At 43.9% G+C, this 22,445-nt stretch overlaps 2 protein-coding genes across 2 annotated transcripts; one reads left to right on the top strand and one right to left on the bottom strand.

Annotated features, from left to right (window-relative positions):
- The first annotated feature begins 1,087 nt into the window (after window positions 1-1,087).
- Window positions 1,088-10,506, top strand: LOC139420293 (tumor necrosis factor ligand superfamily member 10-like). Its single transcript, XM_071170207.1, has 6 exons — window positions 1,088-1,746; window positions 3,126-3,266; window positions 4,946-4,991; window positions 6,315-6,431; window positions 8,601-8,845; window positions 9,007-10,506. Exons 1-6 carry the CDS (start codon window positions 1,441-1,443, stop codon window positions 9,214-9,216), a joined length of 1,065 nt encoding a protein of 354 aa, XP_071026308.1. The 5' UTR covers window positions 1,088-1,440; the 3' UTR covers window positions 9,217-10,506.
- Window positions 10,507-11,203: 697 nt separating this feature from the next.
- On the bottom strand, window positions 11,204-18,081 carry LOC139420292 (E3 ubiquitin-protein ligase MSL2-like). The gene is made up of 3 exons (XM_071170206.1): window positions 16,606-18,081; window positions 12,408-13,744; window positions 11,204-12,306 (listed from the first exon to the last, which is right to left on the bottom strand). Exons 1-3 carry the CDS (start codon window positions 16,745-16,747, stop codon window positions 11,995-11,997), a joined length of 1,791 nt encoding a protein of 596 aa, XP_071026307.1. The 5' UTR covers window positions 16,748-18,081; the 3' UTR covers window positions 11,204-11,994.
- Between the last annotated feature and the right edge of the window lie 4,364 nt (window positions 18,082-22,445).

The raw sequence follows: 22,445 nt of genomic DNA, 5'->3' as shown, positions 1-22,445 counted from the left end.
CTGCAATGGTCATGGATGCATTGTTTAGCTGTATTGTGTGTGTGTGTCTGTCTGTGTGTGTGTTACAGCCGTGTGGTTGACTGAATTGTTTAGCTGGGAGAGAGTTCTGAAGAGGTCATGTCAACATCAAGGTCTAGAGAGAGAGTTGGGGAAAGAAACAGAAAATAGAGAGTGGGGGAGTAGAGTAGTAGTACAGTATTATTATTATTAGTAGTACAGTATTATTAGTAGTAGTAGTACAGTATTATTATTAGTAGTAGTACAGTATTATTATTAATAGTAGTACAGTATTATTATTAATAGTAGTACAGTATTATTATTAGTAGTAGTAGTAGTACAGTATTATTAGTAGTGGTAGTAGTACAGTATTATTATTAATAGTAGTACAGTATTATTATTAGTAGTAGTACAGTATTATTATTAATAGTAGTACAGTATTATTAGTTAGTAGTAGTAGTAGTACAGTATTATTAGTAGTGGTAGTAGTACAGTATTATTATTAATAGTAGTACAGTATTATTATTATTAGTAGTACAGTATTATTATTAGTAGTAGTAGTACAGTATTATTAGTAGTAGTAGTACAGTATTATTAGTAGTAGTAGTAGTAGTACAGTATTATTATTATTATTATTAGTAGTAGTAGTAGTATTACTTAATTATTATTATTATTAGTAGTAGTACTTAATTATTATTATTATTATTAGTAGTAGTAGTAGTAGTAGTAGTAGTAGTAGTAGTAGTAGTAGTAGTAGTAGCATTAGTAGTTGAGTATTTTTAGAGGACAAAGTTGGGAAAGAACTGAAAAATTGGAGAGAGGGGGAGGGATTTGGGGAGTAAAAAAGTTATCTTGTGGTGTGTGTGTGTGTGTGTGTGTGTGTGTGTGTGTGTGTGTGTAACATCATAGATAAAGTGACTCCTGTCCACCCACTCTCAGCAGGGATAATGATGATGACTCTATCACTCAGACCTCCCCATGTCCCCGAAACAGAGCTGGCTGGGAGAGGACAGACACACACACACATTTCAACTGGAACTAATAAGAACAAGGAACTGACTGAACCCCCCCACACTCAGAATACCAAGTGAAACCGAATAAATCCGAGACTCTCAGGGGACACGCATGCATGGAGCACAGATTGAGGCCAGATGTTTACAATACAGAAACAGAGAAACAAGATCCATGTATAAACCGAACAGAATAATCATGTTTTTCGTTTGGAATAGAACAATGGAATAATATAAACATTTATTATTGCCACGTAGCTATATGCAATACCTACAGTGGTTGAATAGAAGGGCAGATGTATAGACCTATAGCGTTGGGCCTAAATCTCTGTGATCAACAACAGATAGTCTATAGCAGACTGACTTCCTAGCCTAATAATAACTGCGTATCAGTAGTGTTGGTTCAGCTCTAGCCAGAACCGAAATCTTCTCCATGACTCAAGTCATGTTTTTGTTCTTCACCGTGGCCTTGCCTGCTCCTCCCTCTCTCTTTCCCTCTCCTCCCTCTACCTCTCTCTTTCTGTGCGGGAGGAAGGGGGGCAGAAGTTATAGTTACTCTCTCTTCACCGCTTTTGTTCTGAAACCGGAGCGTAGCAGAGCAGGGCGCGAGGCGGTGGTCGGTATGGCGGGAGGCTCGAGCGGCTTCACATTTCTCGGGGTTCTGCTGCTCGCGGCCATTCTGCTGCAGACCGTGGCCGTTACCGTCACCGTGCTCTACTTCACTAACGTCCTCAACACGGTAAGAACCAGGAAAGAAGGAGTGTAGTATACAGACACTTACTATTAAAGTATATGAGGTCGCTTGATGTAGCTTGACATTTGCACTTTTGGGACTATTCCATTGGCCCCATTGTTTCGGGCAAACAAAGTATGTAGGCCAACGATGAAAGCATTTGAAATGTATTTGACACGGGTTGTTTGTGCTTATGCACGTCTTGCGCAGTGGCAGTGCGCATACAGTTGGAGAAAGTAGGTTTTCTCTAATAAAGCTTTTGCAGGAAAACGTGTTGCCTTGCAAGTTAATTACCTGAATTGTTTGTTTAATGTTAAAAAATGATTTTTTTTATTGGGTTATTGACTGTACGTTTGTTTATGTGTAACTCTCTGTGTTGTTTTTGTGTCGCACTGCTTTGCTTCATCTTGACCAGGTCGCATTTGTAAATTAGAACTTGTTCTCAACTGGCCTACCTGGTTAAATAAAGGTGGAAAAATAATATTGTAATAAAAATTGCATATGTGTGCACTGCAGAGAACGCTCAGTGCATTCTGTAAAATAAACAGTGTTTGTGAGTTGTAGTGCTGTGCTGGGATACAAGGAAGTTCTGTGTAGAGAACCAAAACTCAGACTATTGATATGCCAATTTTCCAGCTTTATTGTTTGCTTGTTGTTTCACCTTATTTTTGCAGGGAAAGTTTAGTGCGTTCTCAAGTGCATTGTTCAAGTGCTAGTGAAACTGTAAATGATTGACTTTTTGTTAGGCCTTCTGTGTTATCCTCTCCTACAGCTGAACTCTATTTTTATGACATTATCTATCTTGTCTTTCTCTCTGCATTGTTGGAAATGGACCTATAAGGAAGCATTTCACTGTTAGTCTACACCTGTTGTCTATGAAGCATGTGACAAATGCAGTTTGATTTGATTGTACTTTAGTAACCTGGATTATTTCCATAATGATTGAGCAACAATGCTGACTCTCCCTCTCTGCTTCCCTATACTCCCTCCCCCCTCTCCCTCTCTGCTTCCCTATACTCCCCCCCTCTCTCCCTCCCCCTAGCACTCCCCCAGCTCTCTTTCCTCTGTCCCCCTCTACTTCTCTCTGTCTGCCTCTCAGTGATTGTCATCAGTGTTTGTGGATGTTAATCATTACCAACCTGTATACAGTAGGAAACTGAAACCTAAAATACATATACAGAGGAATGTTACTTATAAAGACTTTAGACAGTCACTCCATTTGAACATGGCAGTATTAGTTTCATTACAGTGTAAAAGGGAGGCCCTGAAAACTACAGTTTTGTTTCTCAACTCCGGTCCCCCAAGTACCCCCAACGACAATACACATTGTGTTATGGTGTGTATTATTGAAATTAAATGTGTGTGTGTGTGTGTGTGTTATTCAGATGAAGGAGACATTTGCAAGGAGCAGTGTGTCTTGTCTGACACGGTCTGACCTCAGAGGGGGGTACGTGCGCTCCCCGACCGAGGGGAGAGGAGACCCCTGCTGGCAGGTCACACAGCAACTACACACCCTCATAGAGAAGGTAACACACACACACACACACACACACACACACATCCTCATCGAGTAGGTATCTGCCTGGCACGGGGCCCAGATCTTCCAGGAGGGCTCCCGAGAGGTGCAGCGGTGCTAGAGGTGTCACTACAGACCCAGGCTGTATCACAACCGGCCGTGATAGGGCGGCGCACAATTGGCCCAGCGTCGTTAGGGTTTGGCCGGGGTAGGCCGTCATTTTAAATAAGAATTTGTTCTTAACTGATTTGCCTAGCTAAATAAAATAAAAAGGACAGAGGTGCTCCCTATGGAATTTACCATTAACCACAGATTTAGGATCAGATTATTCTCCCTTAATCCTAATTTTAAAGGTCCAATGCAACCATTTTTATATCAATATCAAATCATTTCTGGGTAACAAGTAAGTACTGTATGTACTATTACAGAGGTTTTCATAAAAATTGTCAAAAATAAACAAAAATGGCCTTTTAACAAAAACTATTTCTCATGTAAGAATTTTGCTAAAACAGCCTGGGATTGGTCTGCCTGGGAGGGGAAAACTAGCTGTTATTGGCAAAGAGGTTTGGAACTCTCTTTGTTATTGGTCTAATTTACCGCCTAGTTATGTCACCAAGCTAGCCAAAACTCCACCCATGCAAAATATGCTGATTAGAAAGTCCTGTGTACACTGGCCAACATGTAAAATGTTGGTCCCATGTTTCATGAGCTCAAATAAAAAAATCCAAAACAAATTTGTTTACATCCTTATTAGTGAGCATTTCTACTTTTCTACTTTTCCAAGATTATCCATCCAGCTCACAGGTGTGACATATCAACAAGCTGATTAAACATCATGATCATTACACAGGTGCACCTTGTGCTGGGGGACAATAAAAGGCTACTTTACATTTTGCAGTTTTGTAACACAACACTAAAGTCTCAAGTTTTGAGGGAGTGTGCAATTGGCATGCTGACTGCAGAAATGTCCAACAGAGCTGTTTTCACATCATTTTGTTACTTTCTCTACCATAAGCTACCTCCAATGTAATAAAGCCCTTTTGTGGGGAAAAACTAATTATTGTTGGCTGGACCTGGCTCCCCAGTGGTTGGGCCTATACCCTGCCAGGCCCACCCATGGCTATACCCATGCCCAGTCATGTGAAATCCATAGATTAGGGCCTAATGCATTTATTTAAATTGACAGATTTTCTTACATGAATTGTATCTCAGTAAAATCTTTGAAATTGTCGCATGTTGTGTTTATATTTTTGTTCAGTATAGATTGTATTTTCTACCAGGATCTATCAGGTAATAACAGCTATCATTTTTCACACTTTTACAGTGTTAGTTTCATCAGCTGTTGTACAATATGCTACAAAACACAGGAAAAAACACAATTTTGACTGCACTGGGCCTTTAACCATTAGGAGGGGAAACGCAAAACTGACCTAAGATCAGCAACTTCACTCCCCTCAGCAGAGTTTCAGACATACAATGGGGTCTTTATGGTGCAGTCCGGGATGGGATCCGCTGTGGTTTAATCAGCACTGGAATGTACTCACCTGGCCAGAGACACACAGACCCCATACACACACACACACACACACACAGTTTGTGCAGTACTGTTTTGTGCTTTTATTTGAAATGTGTTAAACAAATTGCCTGTATCTTATCCTTATCTCTCTCTTTGTCTCTCTGTCTCTCCAGTCTCTGTTTCAGCGATATCAGAGGGAGATCTCCTCAGCAGTTAGAGGTGAGATACTTTTGGTCATGTCGTGTAAGTGGTCACCTGCTTGTCGAACATCTCAATTCAAAATTTATGGGGATTAATAAAGGAGTTGGTCCCCCCCTTTGCTGCTATAACAGCCTCTATTCTTCTGGGAAGGCTTTCCACTAGATGTTGGAACATTACTGCAGAGATTTTCTTCCATTCAGCCACAAGAGCATTAGTGAGGTTGGGCACTGATGTTGGGCGATTAGGCCTGGCTCGCAGTCAGCGTTCCAATTCATCCCAAAGGTGTTCGATGGGGTTGAGATCAGGGCTCTGTGCAGGCCAGTCAAGTTCTTACGCACCGATCTCAACAAACCATTTCTGTATGCAAAGGGAAAGGGCCTTCCCCAAACTGTTGCTACAAAGTTGGAAGCACAGAATCGTCTAGAATGTCATTGTATGCTGTAGCGTTAAGATTTCCCTTCACTGGAACTGAGGTCAACCCCGAACCATGAAAAACAGCCTCAAACTTTACAGTTGGCACTATGCATTAGGGCAGGTAACGTTCTCCTGGCATCTGCCAAACCCAGATTTGTCCTTCAGACTGCCTGATGGTGAAGTGTGATTCATCACTCCAGAGAACGCGTTTCCACTGCTCCAGAGTCCAATGGCGGCGAGCTTTACACCACTCCAGTTGATGCTTGGCATTGCGCATGGTGATCTTAGGCTTGTGTGCAGCTGCTCAGCCATGGAAACAAATTTCATGAAGCTCCCAAAGAACAGTTATTGTGCTTACATTACTTCCAGAGGCAGTTTGGAACTCGTAGTGAGTGTTGCAACCAAGGACAGACAATGTTTATATGCTACGCGCTTCAGCACTCGCCGGTCCCGTTCTGTGAGCTTCTGTGGCCTACCACTTTACAGCTGAGCTGTTGTTGCTCCTAGACGTTTCCACTTCACAATAACAGCACTTACAATTGACTAGGGAAGCTTTAACAGGGCGGAAATTTGACAAACTGACTTGTTGGAAAGGTGGCATCCTATGACTGTGCACGTTAAAAGTCACTGAGCTCTTCAGTAAGGTCATTATACTGCCAATGTTTGTCTATGGAGATTGAATGGCTGTGTGATCAATTTTATACACCTGTCAGCAACAGGTGTGGCTGAAATAGCTGAATCCACAAATTTGAAGGGGTGTCCTCATACTTTTGTGTATATATAGTGTAATTACCTGTCTGACCTATAGAACTAAGTCACACAACTGGAGCAAAACAGCACCTTGTTCCCTTTGTCTATTTTACAAGTTCTATGCTGTTATCACTGACTGATGACCACACTAACTGATGTTCTTTCTCTCTCTGTCAGACGAGATGTCCAGGGTGTTGCCCTCACTGGCAATGGAGGACCAGGCTTCTTCTCGCCCCAAAGTTGCCGCCCACGTCACTGGCAGCTTCGCTCCCAAAGCAGCGAGGGAGGGAGGAGGTGAGACATGTTTTAGTTTACACCCTTCATACTCTAGAGGCACTATGTGTGTGGGTGTGTGTGTATAACCCTTTGAATACTGATGAGTGTTAGATGAACGCAGGTTAGACTCTGGGGGCATGTGGCTCACACTTGTGTGTGCTATGTTTTTCAGGTGTGTGTGTGTGTGTGTACACCACAGTGAGGGGAGAGCTTCAAAGTGATTATAAAAACTCAGAAAAAAAAGAAACGTCCTCTCACTGTCAACTGAGTTTATTATTTATTATTGCTGGAGGGTCATGTCAGAATGAGCCTGCAGGAAGGGTACCACATGAGGGAGGATGTCTTCCCGGTAACGTCTGGTCCAGCAATGGTGAGATTGCCTGCAATGACAACAAGCTCAGTCATTGCAAAACCGCGACTCGTCAGTGAAGAGCACTTTTTGCCAGTCCTGTCTGGTCCTGTCTGGTCCAGCAACGTTGTTGCCGGTGATGTCTGCCGGCCTTACAACAGGCCTACAAGCCAGTCCAGCCTCTCTCAGCCTATTACGGACAGTCTGAGCACTGATGGAGGTTGATGTGCGTTCCTGGCATAACTCGGGCAGTTGTTGTTGCCATCCTGTACCTGTCCCGAAGGTGTGATGTTCGGATGTACCAATCTTGTGCAGGTGTTGTTACACGTGGTCTGCCACTGCGAGGACGATCAGCTGTCTGTCTCCCTGTAGCGCTGTCGTAGGCGTCTCACAGTACGGACATTGCAATTTATTGCCCTGGCCACATCTGCAGTCCTCAAGCCTCATTGCAGCATGCCTAAGGCACGTTCACGCAGATGAGCAGGGACCCTGGGCATCTTTATTTTGGTGTTTTTCCGAATCAGTAGGCCTTTTTAGTGTCCTGCGTTTTCATAACTGTGACATTAATTGTAAGCTGTTAGTTAGTGTCTTAACAACCGTTCCACAGGTGCATGTTCATTAATTGTTTATTTTACCTTTAACTAGGCAAGTCAGATAAGAACAAATTCTTATTTTCAATGACGGCCTAGGAACAGTGGGCTAACTGCCTGTTCAGGGGCAGAACGACAGATTTGTACCTTGTCAGCTCGGGGATTTGAACCTTCCGGTTACTAGTCAAACGCTCTAACCACTAGGCTACACTCCGCCCCGATTTATGGTTCATTGAACAAGCATTTGGGAGCCATATGTGTGTGTGTGTGTTTAAACCCTTTACAATGAAAATCTGGATTTGGGGATTTTTATGAATTATCTTTGAAAGACAGGGTTCTGAAAAAGGGCTGTTTCTTTTTTTGCTGAGTTTTTATCACTACAGTAACTGGTAATATATGCAGTAAAATGCTCTATGGCATTTTAGAGCAGCACACTTTCCATAATACAGTAGGTATTCAAGGGATTGAGGCTGTTCAATTCTTAACCTATTCTATTCTGTTTTAAGACCCAGCCCTGTCTACTGTAGGCAAGAGGGTTTATTGTCTTCTCAGGAAATCAGCCTTCTCTGTGTTGCTCTTGACACCCCCATTCTGTCACACACGTTTGTGAAGCAGAGGTTCTGTTGTGATAACATCCTGTAGCTCTATGTGATTAGATGTTAACTTTACACTAATGCTATTGGTTAACAACTCAGCTTTTGAATCCAAACAATCAGATGTTTATAAAGGAGTCTCAGATTCATTGACTCTTTCTCTTTGTTCCTGATCTGCTCTGGTGCGATACACTCTGGCGCTTTCTTTCTCCACCCCGGGGACTCTTGGGGCATGGCCTTTCAGGCTATGACTTCTCTCTCTTTCCATGGATTCTTTGTATCCATCTCTCTGATCATTCCCAGATTAATAATGCCTTGTAACTTAAGTTTATGCCTTGTGTGAGTTCATTCATTACAAAGTTATGAAATATCTGCCTTTGATAATATCAACTCTCCAACCTTTCTTGATAAACTTATGTAACTCATCTCTATGGAGTCAAATAAATATTTTAATACTCTGATCATATTAATTACATAGTCTTATTATGGGTCGCATGTGAGGTATGCATATATATTTATATATCAAATATTACTTCACTAGAGCTGTTCTATATTATTCTTAACTGATTCTATTTTGTCTTAAGACCCAGCCCTGTCTAAATCCTGACCCTTGACCCTGCCTACTAACACCTGTCTCCTTCCTGTCTGGCCACAGCTTCTCCCGGGCGGCGTGTGCAGGGGCAGAAGATCTCGTGGTGGGAGGGGCATAAAGGGCTGTCATTCCTTCAGGACGTTCGATTGATTGATGGAGAGCTGGTGGTGCCTTGCCCAGGACTCTACTATATCTATGCCCAGACCTACTTCAGACACACCCACCCTGGGGGAGAGGAGGGGGAGGAAGAGGTGGAAGAGGAGAGGGAGCAGAGGGGGAGGCCCATGTTGCAGTATGTTTATAAGAAAGTGAGTTCACAGGGCCAGGGTCATGTTCAGGGGGCTTGTAGACATTAAACAAGAAAATGGTTTGAAATTAAGGTGCCATCTGAACTTGTCCAATACGTTTTTCCAGTTTCAACAGTTATATCTTACTGTATAGTGGTGGTGCTGTGTGCCCCCTCTTCCAGGTGTCTTCCTATCCGGTACCCATCCTGCTAATGAAGACCAGCCGTACCTCCTGCTGGTCCCGGGATTCCCAGTTCTCTCTACACTCGGCCCACCAGGGAGGGCTGTTCCCATTGGCCACCGGGGACCGCCTCCTCGTCACCGTTAGCAACACCTCCGCCATCGACATGGATGAGAGGAGCAGCTTTTTCGGGGCTGTCCTGGTCAGCTAGTGGTCAGGGGTTAGTCTATATGGTGGCTTGGATGGTTTGGGGCTAACGGACACCAGCATACTCACCGTTTGGGAGCCATATGTGTGTGTGTACTGACAGACAGATCATTCTGAGAGCTGTGTGTGAGTATGTGTGTTTGTATGGGTGTACAGATGTACAAAGCTTTAAGCTCTGTGACTGCTAGGCTGGACATGCGAGGAGGCGTGACCAGAGCTGGTGTGGTTATCCTATTATCTTCCACTCTGGTGCCGATGGCCTAGCCTTCCCTCATGGCTCATCCAATTAGCTGTGCCTGAAGCCAGCAGGCCTGTGCTGATTAGATGAAAAGCAGATGAGTGGCGTGAGGTCGGGGGCCAATGTCTGCTTTAGAACTTCAGGACAACTGACCGACAATGAATCAGCGAGGGGATGATTGTGGATAACTGTCTTACTGCTCTTTTCATATTAAAAGGACGAGTGTCTCTTTTTCCTGTTTTTTTTTACTCTCAGAGATGAGTTTCAATGTAATATTTGAATGTAGGGTGTGTTTGTGTTGTGAGTCTGTGTTATAACTGTAAATACATTGAATGTATGTTGCTTGATTGTAGACTTTTACATTCTTAACACAACCCCAAGCTCTCACCTGAGCGACACTGCCTGCAACCACATGTTAAATTCAGCACTTTTTCACTTTCGTTTCAGTTTAAATGTTTCAGGCCATTACCCAGGAGGCCCTACTGTAGCCCAGGTCTACCGTCGCTATTGGAACCAATGCTAGGACATGGGTAATGTTGAGGACTTTACTAAAATATTTCTTGATTCTCCCACCGACAGACAGGTGGACTGATATAGATGTATCTGTAGATACAAACAGACCAGTATGCAGTGAGACAGGGGTCTGGATAGGGTTGTCAGTTTAGCCGCTTCAATAGAGGAGAATTATATGCAGATGTTTTTGGGGAAGAATTGTTTTCACAGCCCCTACAATCATGACTCCAGATAGTGTTTGTGTGGGCTGTGGAGGCGACGGTTACCATGGAGACTCACACTAAATCTTTCATCAATATGAATCAGACTCATGCACGAGTCCAACTGCTCTCATGTTCATGTAGAATTAGCCTGGTTGCTGTCTCTTTTCAGCTATTTCATTCCACTTCTTGTGCTCCGTGTAATTTGCCAGAGGTGCATACTCTTTTGGTAAATGACATGTGGCAAGTAGTGGAATGCTAGCTAAAACGACTAGTACTCTGACTAATGTAGAACGGAATCTGTAAGTATGTGTGTACAATAAAGACACTGTCCAAATGAAAAGGATGCACTCTAATCATTTCTCAACACGAGTAGGCTACCATAGCTGCTTTGGCGGCAGGTAGTCTAGCGTTTAAGAGCGTTGGGCCAGAATCCCAGAGCCAACTAGGTGAAAAATCTGTCGACATGCCCCTGAGCAAGGTAATTAATCCTAATTGCTTCTGTAAATTGCTCTGTAAAAGAATGTCTGCTAAATGGTGGAAAATGATTTTTTTTTTGTTAAATCTGGTACTGTATAGTATTAGGCTACCACAGCTGTATAGTAGTCACAGTTGAAAGCGTTCAGAGGTTAGTCTTTCAGTAACAGTCTAGCACAACAAAACAGCTCGGCCAAGGCTGTCTGTTATGAGTGGACATTACATCATGTACCTCCTGGTAACAAGCTTACAAGTTTCTGCTGCCACCATGTGGGTTGTGCAGGTAGTGTATCACTAAACATCGCAAACTAGTGTTGATACTGAAGACTGCAGCTGACTCAACAGAACCAGAGGGTCATACCAAAGATATTTATGGTGCGTTCACATGCTAGTCGGAACTAGGAAACTCTGAAATGTCCAACATGCTTAATATTCTGTGACTATCAACAGTGGACTAATGAAACAATTTCCTTTAAGTAATGTAAAGTGAATTGTGATTATCTTATTGGACTTGAAATAGTCTGATATGATTTCTGTTTGAGTGTGGAAAAGAGAGACACATCTTAGGTTTTGATTTTCTTTTTTGTGGAAATATGTTACACTTATATTACAGGTTTTTAAATGCCCAGAGGGAAAATGAAACCAAAGGACAGTTGGAGACAGCAGAAACTAGCACTAACAGGACAGCGACATAATTTAGACAGAACCGCCCACACTGGATCTGATAGGCTGGCAGCTGGTGTGGGTGTGGCCAACCACTACCTAGGTTAGGTGACCTCCAATAAATACTGCAAATGTTTGTTGTTAATGTAACTTATAAAATATATCATAAAATGTCCTTTTAAATGGAATTTGATAAGTTCTGTGTACAAAAACAAAAGTTCATAAATTACAGCCAGTCTATGTCTGCAAACCCAGGGCCAGCCTCAAACAACACCATATTACCCATCTAGTGGACTGAGGCCCTAACCAAAAATAGTGCACTATCTAGGGAATAGGATGCCATTTGGGACACTCACTTTTCACTGAACCACCCCTCCTCCCTCTGACAAAGAGTGCGACAAGTCCATCTCAGGCCGAAACGTCATGCCCTACACATCACTGATAGTACAAAACAAAACTTCTAACCCTCACAAAATGAAATCTCTGAACATACAGTAACGATATCCCTCTTCCTCCAGCATCAGTACGTAAGACCAAAAGCACATTCCGGGCGCTGGCTGGACAGTGTGCATGTGTCTCTTAATCACACTTCCTCTCCCGCCCGTCACAGTAGCTGCCTTATTCTTAACCCCACCCCTCCAGGTCCCTCTTCACAGCCCATTGGTCAATAATGTCTGAGGAGGACATGTCTTCAACAGTCGAACCTCATGTCCAGCGAATCATCAAACCCCCTGTCCTCATGACCCGCCCCCACACTGGACAGGAAGGACACTCCCGTCACCCCAGACGCTCCTGTTGCCGTGGTGATGAGCTGGTTGCCATGTGGGGTGTTGCTGGTTGCCGGGCTGCGCAGGGCAGCAGCGGTGATGGAGGTGAGGTTGATGCCAAGTGTGAGCCGCGTCTGTTCTAGAGCCTTCTCTGGAACCGCAAACGCCTCCAGCTTCTTCTCCCCGTTTGCCATGTAGGAGTTCTGGCAGCCGCGGCAGATACAGTCCAGACATGCCTTGGAGGAGAAATATTCATATTATTAAAATGTACAATCAGTGAACTACATGTGGACTACAGGGGAACAATGTCATTTCAGACAAAGCCATAGTAACTCACCTTGCGGTTTGAGTAGCAGGGGCAGCGCTGCCCTCTGCAGGTGAGAACAGAGGGGTTCTGAGTAGCTCTCCCACACTTACAGCCCTTCTTCTCCACCGGCTTCTTGTACAGGGGCTTGGAGGGGCTGGGTGGGTGAGAGAGAGGGTGAGCATGGCCGTGGGGTGGCAGGCGGTCACGGGGCTGAGCGCGGGGCTTGGGGACTCCCTGCCTGGCCTTGGAGTAGGCCTTCTTAGGGCCCCCGTGGTGCTCCAGGCTCTTCTTCAGGCCCTTGGATGACACCAGCATTGTCTTTCCCAACTTTGGAGGCCCGCCATTGGGCACGGGTGCCAGGTGAGGCGGGGTGATGGCGGAGTGAAGTTTGGGCTCCCGTTTGACAGTGGTGGCTGGGTTGGGGAGGTGAGAGGTGTTGGTGGTGCTCAGGGGTGAGCCTCTGAGGATGCTGGCGATGGGGAGGGGCTGCACCTTCTCACTGTCGCTCTCAGAGCGTGAACGCTTGCGGTGGCAGCGAGGGGGTAGGCGGGAGAGAACAGGGATGGGCTGGGGGAGAGGCAGGGGAAGTCTAGGGATGTTCTCTGGGGGGAGGGAGGGGGTGAGACAAGGGGAGTCACGGGTAGGATGGCAGTAAGATCCGTTGTGGGGGGGAACAGAGGGAAAGTCTGGCTGGGGGTCAGGCGGTTCAGGTTCGGGCTCCAGGGTCCTAAGAACCTCCTCCACGCTCAACAATAGCGTATCTCCGCCATGTTTATTAAGCTCCTCCCCAAATGTGCTTATGTCACAAAGTCCCACCTCCCCACTACCTAACATGCCAACACACACAGGTAGCTCCTCCCCCAAGCTCTCCTGCTTCAGAACACCTCCCCCTGTAGCTAAGGTAACAGGTGGTGGTACATCCTGATTGGTCAGGCCGTTACAGTCATGCAGCCCATTAACCCCGCCCACAGGGCTAAGGCCCTCCTGCCTCTCCTCTTCAGCCGGAGCCTCATCAGGTCTGAGGCCAGACGTTGAGGGGGCCGTCGGGGGAGACTGGCTCGCAGTATCCTCCCCTTCCTGCCCGCTTTCGGCCAATGAAAGGCCCTCATTAAGAATGGCGAGGAGGTCGGGCGAATCGCTGGCTGCACTGGCGATGTGCGGGGCGAGCGGTGATTGGGCGATGTAGAGGCAGAGTTTCCTGTAGCAGTGGACCAATAAGGAGAGCTGCCTGTTCTCCTGGAAGCGGGAGTAGTCTTTACACCAGGAACAGGACGGCTTTAGCAGCATCCTTTGGCCCTTACAGCCCCGACACACATAGTGCTGGCACTGGGAGTTAGTGGGTGCTATGGGGTCCTGCAGCAGGTTACCTGGACAGAGACGGAGAAAAGTTAGATGTCATTTATGGCAAGACAACATTGACTTATCCTTTATTCAACTGGGTAGGAACCATTGAGGGAAATCACTCCCGCGGCAGCATTATAACCCGTCCATGCAACATGACAACTCAAACCATAAACAGGAGCCATAATTATTCATAACAAGTCAATGATATGAAGCTTAGCGGTGGACTGATATGAGTATTGAGGTGGGCTATATATAAAAGTGATTAATTCAATTGCTGTTCAGCTCTGAATATTCAACTCTAATGCAATGAGCACAACAACAAAGCAACAGCATATCAATTAAGTGTAACAACTTTAAATCATAAAAGTTTAAATTAACCCCTTTGCCATCTTAATGTACTGAACAAAAATGTAAACAAAACATGCAACAATTTCAAAGATTTTACCGAGTCACAGTTAATTTAAGGAAATCAGTGAATTGAAATAAATTAGGCCCTAATCTATGGATTTCTTTGGATTACACATAAGTGGGCTGGGGTGCAGCCATGGTTGGGCCATGGAGAGCATAGGCCCACCCACTTGGCAGCCAGGACCAACCACTGGGGAGCCAGGCCCAGGCAATAAGAATGAGTTTTTCTCCACAAAAGTGCTTTATTACAGACATAAATACTCCTCATCTGTGGCATTGTGTTGTGTGACAAAACGGCACATTTTAAAGTTGTCTTTTATTGTCCCTAGCGCAAGGTGAACCTGTGCAATGATCATGCTGTTTAATCGGCTTCTAATATGCCACACCTGTCAGGTGGATTGATTATCTTGGCAAAGGATAAATGCTCACTAACAAGGACGAAAACAAATTTGTGCATAATATTTGAGAGAAATACATTTTTTTGTGCGTATGGTACATTTCTGGGATTTTTTATATCAGCCCATGAAACATGATACCAACACTTTACATGTGCTTATATATTTTTGTTCTGTGTAGTTTAACATGATTCAAGTTAGTAAGTGTGGAGGGTTCCTATTCTGTATGCTTATTTCAACCATTTATAAAAGGTAAAATTAAGAGGCTGCTCAAGACCGACTGCCTCTGCAAGGCTTGATGACAGCTGTGCTTTGAAAGCAGCTTCCTTAGCTACGCCGGTTGTTAGGGACGGCAGCTGAGGGGGCTTGTGGGAGGGATGAAGGGAGTTCCATTTATAAAGGACAACAAACATGCCTTAGATACAGGACAGACTAGGATGCATCCTCTACTCTTCACACACACACAATTCATTAATATACTCTAAAATGAAAAAGTATCATGAAAGTGTGCAACAAAAAGTTTAAACAAGACTGCAGTTTTATGGCACCAAAAATCAAATGTACAGGTATCTGACAAAATAAAGGAAACACTTGAGTAAATGAGAGCTACAAAATATATTGAAAGCAGGTGCTTCCACACTGGTGTGGTCCCTGGTTTAATGTAAACGAAAAACTTGTTCTCAACTGGCCTACCTGGTTAAATAAAGGTAAAATAATAATAATACATTTGACAATTAACATACAATCATGCATAGGGTAATGTATAAAAATGCCAGGATGCCATTATTTTGTCTACCCACAGGGCAGGAGTGGTCACTGAATTGTTTGATGTAAACCATATGCCATCTCAACCTAATTGAATACTTATGGGATATTAAGGAGCAGTGCCTTGGTGTTTTCCACCACCATCAACAAGACACTAAACTATGTAATTTCTCGTGGAAGAGGGTGTTGCATCCTTCCAATAGAGTTCAAGATGCCACTTTATATCATGTTTACATACCCTATATTACTCATCTCATATGTATATACTGTACTCTATACCATCTACTGCATCTTGCCTATGCCTTTCGGCCAGCGCTCATCCATATATTTATATGTACATATTCTTATTCATTCCTTTACACTTGTGTGTATAAGGTAGTTGTGAAATTGTTAGATTACTTGTTAGATATTACTGCATGGTTGGAACTAGAAGCACAAGCATTTCGCTACACTCGCATTAACATCTGCTAAGCATGTGTATGTGACGAATAAAATTTGATTTGAAGATACTTGTAGAATATATGCCACGATGCATTGAAGCCGTTCTGGCTCGTGTCGGCCCAACCCCCTATTAAGACACTGTTGGCGTTTGCTTTATTTTGGCAGTTACCCGAGTCGCTGCCTACACACAACAAAATACGTATTCTACTATGCACCTGTCAAAGTAAACATTGCGTGTGAGGACTGGAGCAACAGGGGAAAACATCACCCCATTGAATGAACATCATACTCATTAATAATTTGTAACAGTGACGGGGAAGGCTATATCTATGCTTAGGCAACCGTTCCAAAAAAAAAAAAAAAAGGAGAAAACACACAGCACTAGTAGTCTATACCGCGCTCCTGCATCTGCTCCGCACTGGGGGTTAATCTAGAGATGCATTTTTAAAGACTGCGCACACACGATGGATGCTTAATGAATACATTTTGGGGGGGGAGACACCTCTTCTGCCTACATGCACCTGTCTGAAAGTGATTTAGTTACATATGGAGGCGGAGAAGGGAGGTTAGCTAGCTATGATGAATGCGGAACTAACCAGTTCAATAGCTAACTCATGCAAACAAACCGGTCAAATTAGCCACCCTGGATCAGTGTGTATAGCTATGAGATACATTTTATTGGATCATGGTGAAATGTGCAGTAGCTAGCTTGCGAAGCTAGACAGCTCTACGCCATCGGCTAAATAGTTGCTCCGACATTCAATAGAAATGGGGGTGTGTCATGGCGGGGAGAGCTAGGCTAGTTAGCTATTGCAGCTAGCTGGATATCTACAGGGGAACCGAGACTGTTAAAATAATAATACCAGTGCACCTACCACACACGAGGCAGGACAGCGACTGGCGGAAGAACGGGAGCAGCTTGTAGAGCTCCGCCAGGGCCCGTGGGTCGCGAGGGTCGCACTGCAGCACCGAACGACACGCGGACACGTACAGTGTGGTGGCATTCACCGGGTTCATCTCAACAGCCAAGAGACAGAAACATCCAGTCCGAGAAAAAAGCAAAACAAACGCACAAGTCCGACCTCAACGAAAGTCCCGTGGCTCCCGTTAAGCGGGGATGGGGCTCGCGACTTTCTTTTTGTCCGTTTTATTATTGGCCAAAGGAGGCGGGGAGCAGGCGAGCTGTGTCGAGGGCATAGATGGGTGATGTAGTTAGCTGCTAACTTAGTTTAGCTTGACACCAGCACTATTTTGGCTAAGGTATATTATATGCACCAAATAGGCAAATTGATGTGTGATGCAGCAAATCACAACTACAAAACACACACACATGAAGTATATGATCTGGTAGTACGGGTTGAACATTACATTACTGTGTTCATAATCACAACCAATCCATCTTTAAGACTATCGCTTCCCCCTTTTCCATGGCACAAAATATGCCCAAATGATCATCATGGCATAAAAATAAATCTGTAAATCCCATTAATAGCATAGCTAGCTATATAAAAATAAATCTGGAGCAAAAATGTTTTCAAAATTGAATAAATTAATCAAAGTCCGTTCGCATGTCTTCCACGAAATCCGTGGTGCGAGCAGACCTCGCTGGTTATTCGACAACAATACAGTCACTGGTGTGGTCGGTGGCGCTCTTTCTCCTTCTCCGGCCTCCAATTATACACTGCTAGCCACCTTCGTACCAAATTCAAAAATAGCTGCTTTGTTAATGTTAATAGTTATAACTTATTCGTTCATTCTCCCTCCTTCCACCATCCTTATTCGCAGTTTTATTATTCGCATTCTTAGCTAAAGTTGGCTCCTCTCCTTTTGGCCTGCATATTCGGGGCAAATAGGCAGGGATAGCTAATGTTAGCGAGCAACACAGATTCTGTTGTTGTCTGTGGTTCATGGCGGCTACGCCGCGAAAACAAAACAGGCCGTCTTGGCTCCTGCTAGCGCACTGAGCTAAAGGTAAAGCCAGTTAGCGCAGGATAGCTAATAAGAGGGGGTATACTGGAAGAGGTAGTGGAGATGGAAAGACAGTATGGAAACCTTTGTTGAAGTAAAATAAGCGCCCGTGAGAGCACCGGAGTATATTTACGCCAGCCGCGCCAGTTTGGAGCGGCGGCATCAGGAACAAAAATAGGCCGCTTTTCCTCTTTTTGGAGTTAGTCCCTCGTTTTTTACCACCTCTCCGGTTGGGTATGAGCAGAAAAGCAGTCGGTGTTACGAAGTCCTCTGTCGGCGTTCGAAGAACACTCCTGTGTATTATTGGAGTAGCTAATATTGGAATAGGTTTGTGTAGCCTGCTGCTATCGCTAGCCGCGGAGGTTCTTCGCCCCTCCCTTTTCTTCCCCCGTCCGTAGGCAATCAAACAGAGGGCGCTGTTGCTCACATCTCGCGAGAATACAATTCAAACTGGTTCCCTTGGTTACATAAGTGTTCTCTCAAGTCAATATATTATATTGACATGGAAAGTAAACACTTACATTGTCAATGTAAACATATACCAAAGATGGTCAAAGACAGGAATATACTAGAATGTTTGTAATAGAGCAATAATAATGAGGGTAGTAATCATATTAATAGCAATTGCAACAAATAATTAAAGCTGCAAGCAGCAAATTATTTATTTTTTGTTTAACATTAATTTAACTAGGTAATGCCAGGGTTCAAGCTGTTCACCCAATGTGCCCCAATCAGGACAAATCGGACACATTTTGGACCATATGTAATGATGTTGACTATTTTAAACGCTTTCATCTCGAGAACAGCTGGACCGATCTGCACCAAATTTAGTACATTCCCTTTACAGTGCCTTCGGAAACTATTCAGACCCCTTGACATTTTGTTACGTTACAGCCTTAATCTAAAATGTATTAAAACATATATATATCCTCATCAATCCACACACAATAACCCATAATGACAACGCAAAAACAGGTTTAAAGAAACTTTTGCTTGCCCAAAAAGGAAACCTTATTTACATAAGTATTCATACCCTTTGCTATTAGACTTGAATTTGACCTCAGGTTCATCCTGTTTCCACTGATCATCCTTGAGATGTTTCTACAACTTGTTTGGAGTCCACCTGTGGTAAATTCAATTGATTGGACATGATTTGGAAAGACACACACCTGTCTACATAGCCCTACAGTTGACAGTACAAGTCAGAGCAAAAACCAAGCCATGATGTCGAAGGAATTGTCCGTAGAGCTCTGAAACAGGATTGTGTTGAGGCACAGATCTGGGGAAGGGTACCAAAACATTTCTGCAGTATTGAAGGTCCCCAAGAACTCAGTGGCTTCCATCATTCTTCATTGGAAGAAGTTAAGAACCACCAAGACTCTTCCTGGAGCTGGCCGCCCAGCCAAACTGAGCAATCTGGAGAGAAGGGCCTTGGTCAGGGAGGTGACCAAGAACCCTATTGTCACCCTGACAGAGCTCCAGAAGGACAACCATCTCTGTAGCACTCCACCAATCAGGCCTTTTTGGTAGAGTGGCCAGACGGAAGCCACTCCTCAGTAAAAGGCACATGACAGCCCGCTTGGAGTTTGCCAAAAGGCACATAAAGACTCTCAGACCATGAGAAACTAGATTCTCTGGTCTGATGAAACCAAGTTAAACCTTTTGGCCTTAATGCCAAGTGTCATGTCTGGAAGAAACATGGCACCATCCCTACGGTGAAACATGGTGGTGGCAATATCATGCTGTGGGGATGTTTTTCAGAGGCAGGGACTGGGAGACTAGTTAGGATCGAGGGAGAGATGAACGGAGCAAAGTACAGAGAGATCCTTGATAAAACCTGCTCCAGAGACCTCAGGACCTCAAGACTGGGGTGAAGGTTCACCTTCCAACAGGACAACGACCCTAAGCACACAGCCAAGTCAACGCAGGAGTGGCTTTGGGACAAGTCTCTGAATGTCCTTGTGGCCCAGCCAGAGCCCGGACTTGAACCCAATCGAACATCTCTGGATAGACCTGAAAAAGCTGTGTATTAATGCACCCCATCCAACCTGAAAGAGCTTGAGAGGATCTGCAGAGAAGAATGGGAGAAACATCCCAAATACAGGTGTGCCCAGCTTGTTGCGTCATACCCAAGAAGACTCGAGGCTGTTATCGCTGCCAAAGGTGCTTCAACTGTGATATTTCAGTTTTATTTTTTTTATAAATTAGCAAATTTCTAAACCTGTTTTCGCGTTGTCAATATGGGGTATAGTGTGTAGATTGATGGAAAAAAATCTATTTTAGAATAAGGCTGTAACCTAACAAAATGTGGAAAAGTCAAGGGGTTTGAATACTTTCCGAAGGCACTGTATACACCCATGTTTTTAAACGCAAGATTTTCTAGGACAAGCTCAAACAATATTGCTGCTATAAGCCAATGAGCTTGCATTAATGTTTTTCCTGTCCAACAGCGCCACCATTCGGCCAAACTGAACCGTACATTACCGGTAAGCTAGACTCATCCCTGAGCATGTGTGCCAAATTCCATCACTCTCAGTCAAACAGATCAAGAGATATAAACGTGTCGGTTATAGCGCCACCGTGTGGTCAATCTGAATGTGCTTGCAAATGTTGAGTCTTGACTAGTGTTTGGAACATGTGTACCAAGTTTTGTTTCAGTACGAATATGCATGTCTGATTTATATGCTTTTATGTGCCAGGTCACACCCATCTGAATGTTTTTATTGGTCAGTATTTATCGGTCAGCGGCCATGTTGTTTGAGATGCTAGCCTGTAAAATCTTTACGTTGTGAAAAAAGATTGGTCAATATGCGCCTGAGGAGTAGCATTTTGTGTTTTTATTCAAAATCACTGAAAATCCGTCATGGCGGACTTTATGGGTCAAAGGGCAATTTTGTTTCTCATCGCTAGTTGCCACAGTCATAAACTCTGCCTCTTTCTACAATTTATCTTATTATAATCTGATTTTAAACCTAACCTTAACCACACTGCTAACCTTGTGCCTAACCTTAAATTAAGACCAAAAATGTAATATGTTTTTGTGAATTTTTATGATATAGCCAATTATGACTTTGTGGCTGTGGTAACTAGTGACAACCTGAGGAGAGGGACATGTAGTGCATTCAGAAAGTATTCAGACCCCTTCACTTTTTTCACATGTTACATTACAGCCTTATTCTAAAACAGATTAAATACATGTTTTTCCTCATCAATACACACAATAACCCATAATGACAGAGCGAAAACCGTTTTTTAGACATTTTGAGCAGCGTTTCTTTTTTTCTTCAGAAAACTGTGTGAGGAGGTTCTCTTTTGCACTGTTCAACCAATCCAGTAAATGTGGATGAGGAGTTAAGCTGGAGTGTTGCCTTGATCAAAAAGAGGAAGTCATGACACAGGCTCTCTTTCCATTCCATTCCCCCTGAAAACCGGATGCATCTGGTTGTGTCCGTCCTGCTGAGGGTGGAGAAGGTATCAAGGCCAAGGTTGGCGATTTACTGCCACCTGCAGTCTGGAATGTTTGCTCTCAATTATAATTCATTGGCTGATCCCCCCCTCGTCATAACCTGGATGAAATTATGTGATCCTTCCTTCAACCATAGGAAGTCCCACCCAGTTGACTACTTCAAAATGGCCTCCGGTGCTGACTATGCTACAACTGACTTTTGGGCACTAGAGTCCTCTATACATCTTTATGTAACTGACACAGAAATGCTTACACAACAGTCATGTGCATTGAGTAGGAAAAACGGACCTATAGGTTCCTCAGTGGAGATAGGGGAATTAGATTGACTAACCCCCCCAGGAAGGAAGTGTCATTTCTGCACAGATGTTGGAAATTAGATAATTGACATCTCAAATTGAGATTGTTAGATGCTCTAAAACTGTGTGTGTGTATAAAGGGTCTTTCCTCTGTAACTGTGAGTGTGCGTGGGCACGCGTGCGTGTGCAGCAGTATGAGCATACTATGAGTGTACAGAACATTAGGAACGCCTCAATTTATCGGGGCATGGATTCTACAAAGTGTCGAAAGCGTTCCACATGGATGCTGGCCAATGTAGACTCCAATGCTTTTCCACAGTAGTGTGAAGTTGGCTGGTGGACCATTCTTGATACACACTGGAAACTGTTGAGCATGAAAAACCCAGCAGCGTTGCAGTTCTTGACATACTCAAACCGGTGCACCTGGGACCTACTACCATACCCCATTCAAAGGCACTTAAATCTTTTATCTTGCCCATTCACCCTCTGAATGGCACACAGGCACAATCTGTCTCAATGGCTTAAAAATCCTTCTTTAACCTGTCTCGTCCCCTTCATCTAAACTAATTAAAGTGGTTCTAACAGGTGACATTAATAAGGGATCATAGCTTTCACCTGGATTCACCTGGTCAATCTATGTCATGGAAAGAGCAGGTGTTCCTAATCTTTTGTACACTTGGTGTATGGATCTTTTATTATAATGGTAAATCATATGAATAACTCAGTGTTCAGTCTAATACGGACCTCTGTGGTTATTATTAATAGTTGGAGTGGGAGGGAGCTGGGACTGGGAGGGGTGAGTAACTGATATTCCAGCTTTCTATACCTCCACCCCTCTCTCTGCCTAGCAACCTAATCAAAACTCCCTAAACAAATAGGATGGACAGATCCAATCATAAAATCAAATGTCATATTTTACTGAAGCTGATCAGAACCTTTCAGGCAGAGACCATATTTATTTTACTGTTGTCTATGTACCTGATAT

This window comes from Oncorhynchus clarkii, chromosome 11 (genome assembly GCF_045791955.1).
Source record: "Oncorhynchus clarkii lewisi isolate Uvic-CL-2024 chromosome 11, UVic_Ocla_1.0, whole genome shotgun sequence".
Classification (NCBI taxonomy): domain Eukaryota; kingdom Metazoa; phylum Chordata; class Actinopteri; order Salmoniformes; family Salmonidae; genus Oncorhynchus; species Oncorhynchus clarkii.
The sequence above is the reverse complement of the archived record's forward strand: the minus strand, read 5'-3'. Positions and strand labels throughout refer to the sequence as shown.

Coding starts and splice junctions, on each gene's coding strand:
- LOC139420293 (XM_071170207.1), top strand. CDS start 1,441: ATGACTCAAGTCATGTTTTTGTTCTTCACCGTGGCCTTGCCTGCTCCT. Junction 1,747..3,125: donor TCACTAACGTCCTCAACACG/GTAAGAACCAGG, acceptor TGTGTTATTCAG/ATGAAGGAGACATTTGCAAG. Junction 6,432..8,600: donor AGCAGCGAGGGAGGGAGGAG/GTGAGACATGTT, acceptor GTCTGGCCACAG/CTTCTCCCGGGCGGCGTGTG.
- LOC139420292 (XM_071170206.1), bottom strand. CDS start 16,747: ATGAACCCGGTGAATGCCACCACACTGTACGTGTCCGCGTGTCGTTCG. Junction 13,745..16,605: donor GCTGTCCTGCCTCGTGTGTG/GTAGGTGCACTG, acceptor GTCTCTGTCCAG/GTAACCTGCTGCAGGACCCC. Junction 12,307..12,407: donor CCTGCTACTCAAACCGCAAG/GTGAGTTACTAT, acceptor TTCTCCTCCAAG/GCATGTCTGGACTGTATCTG.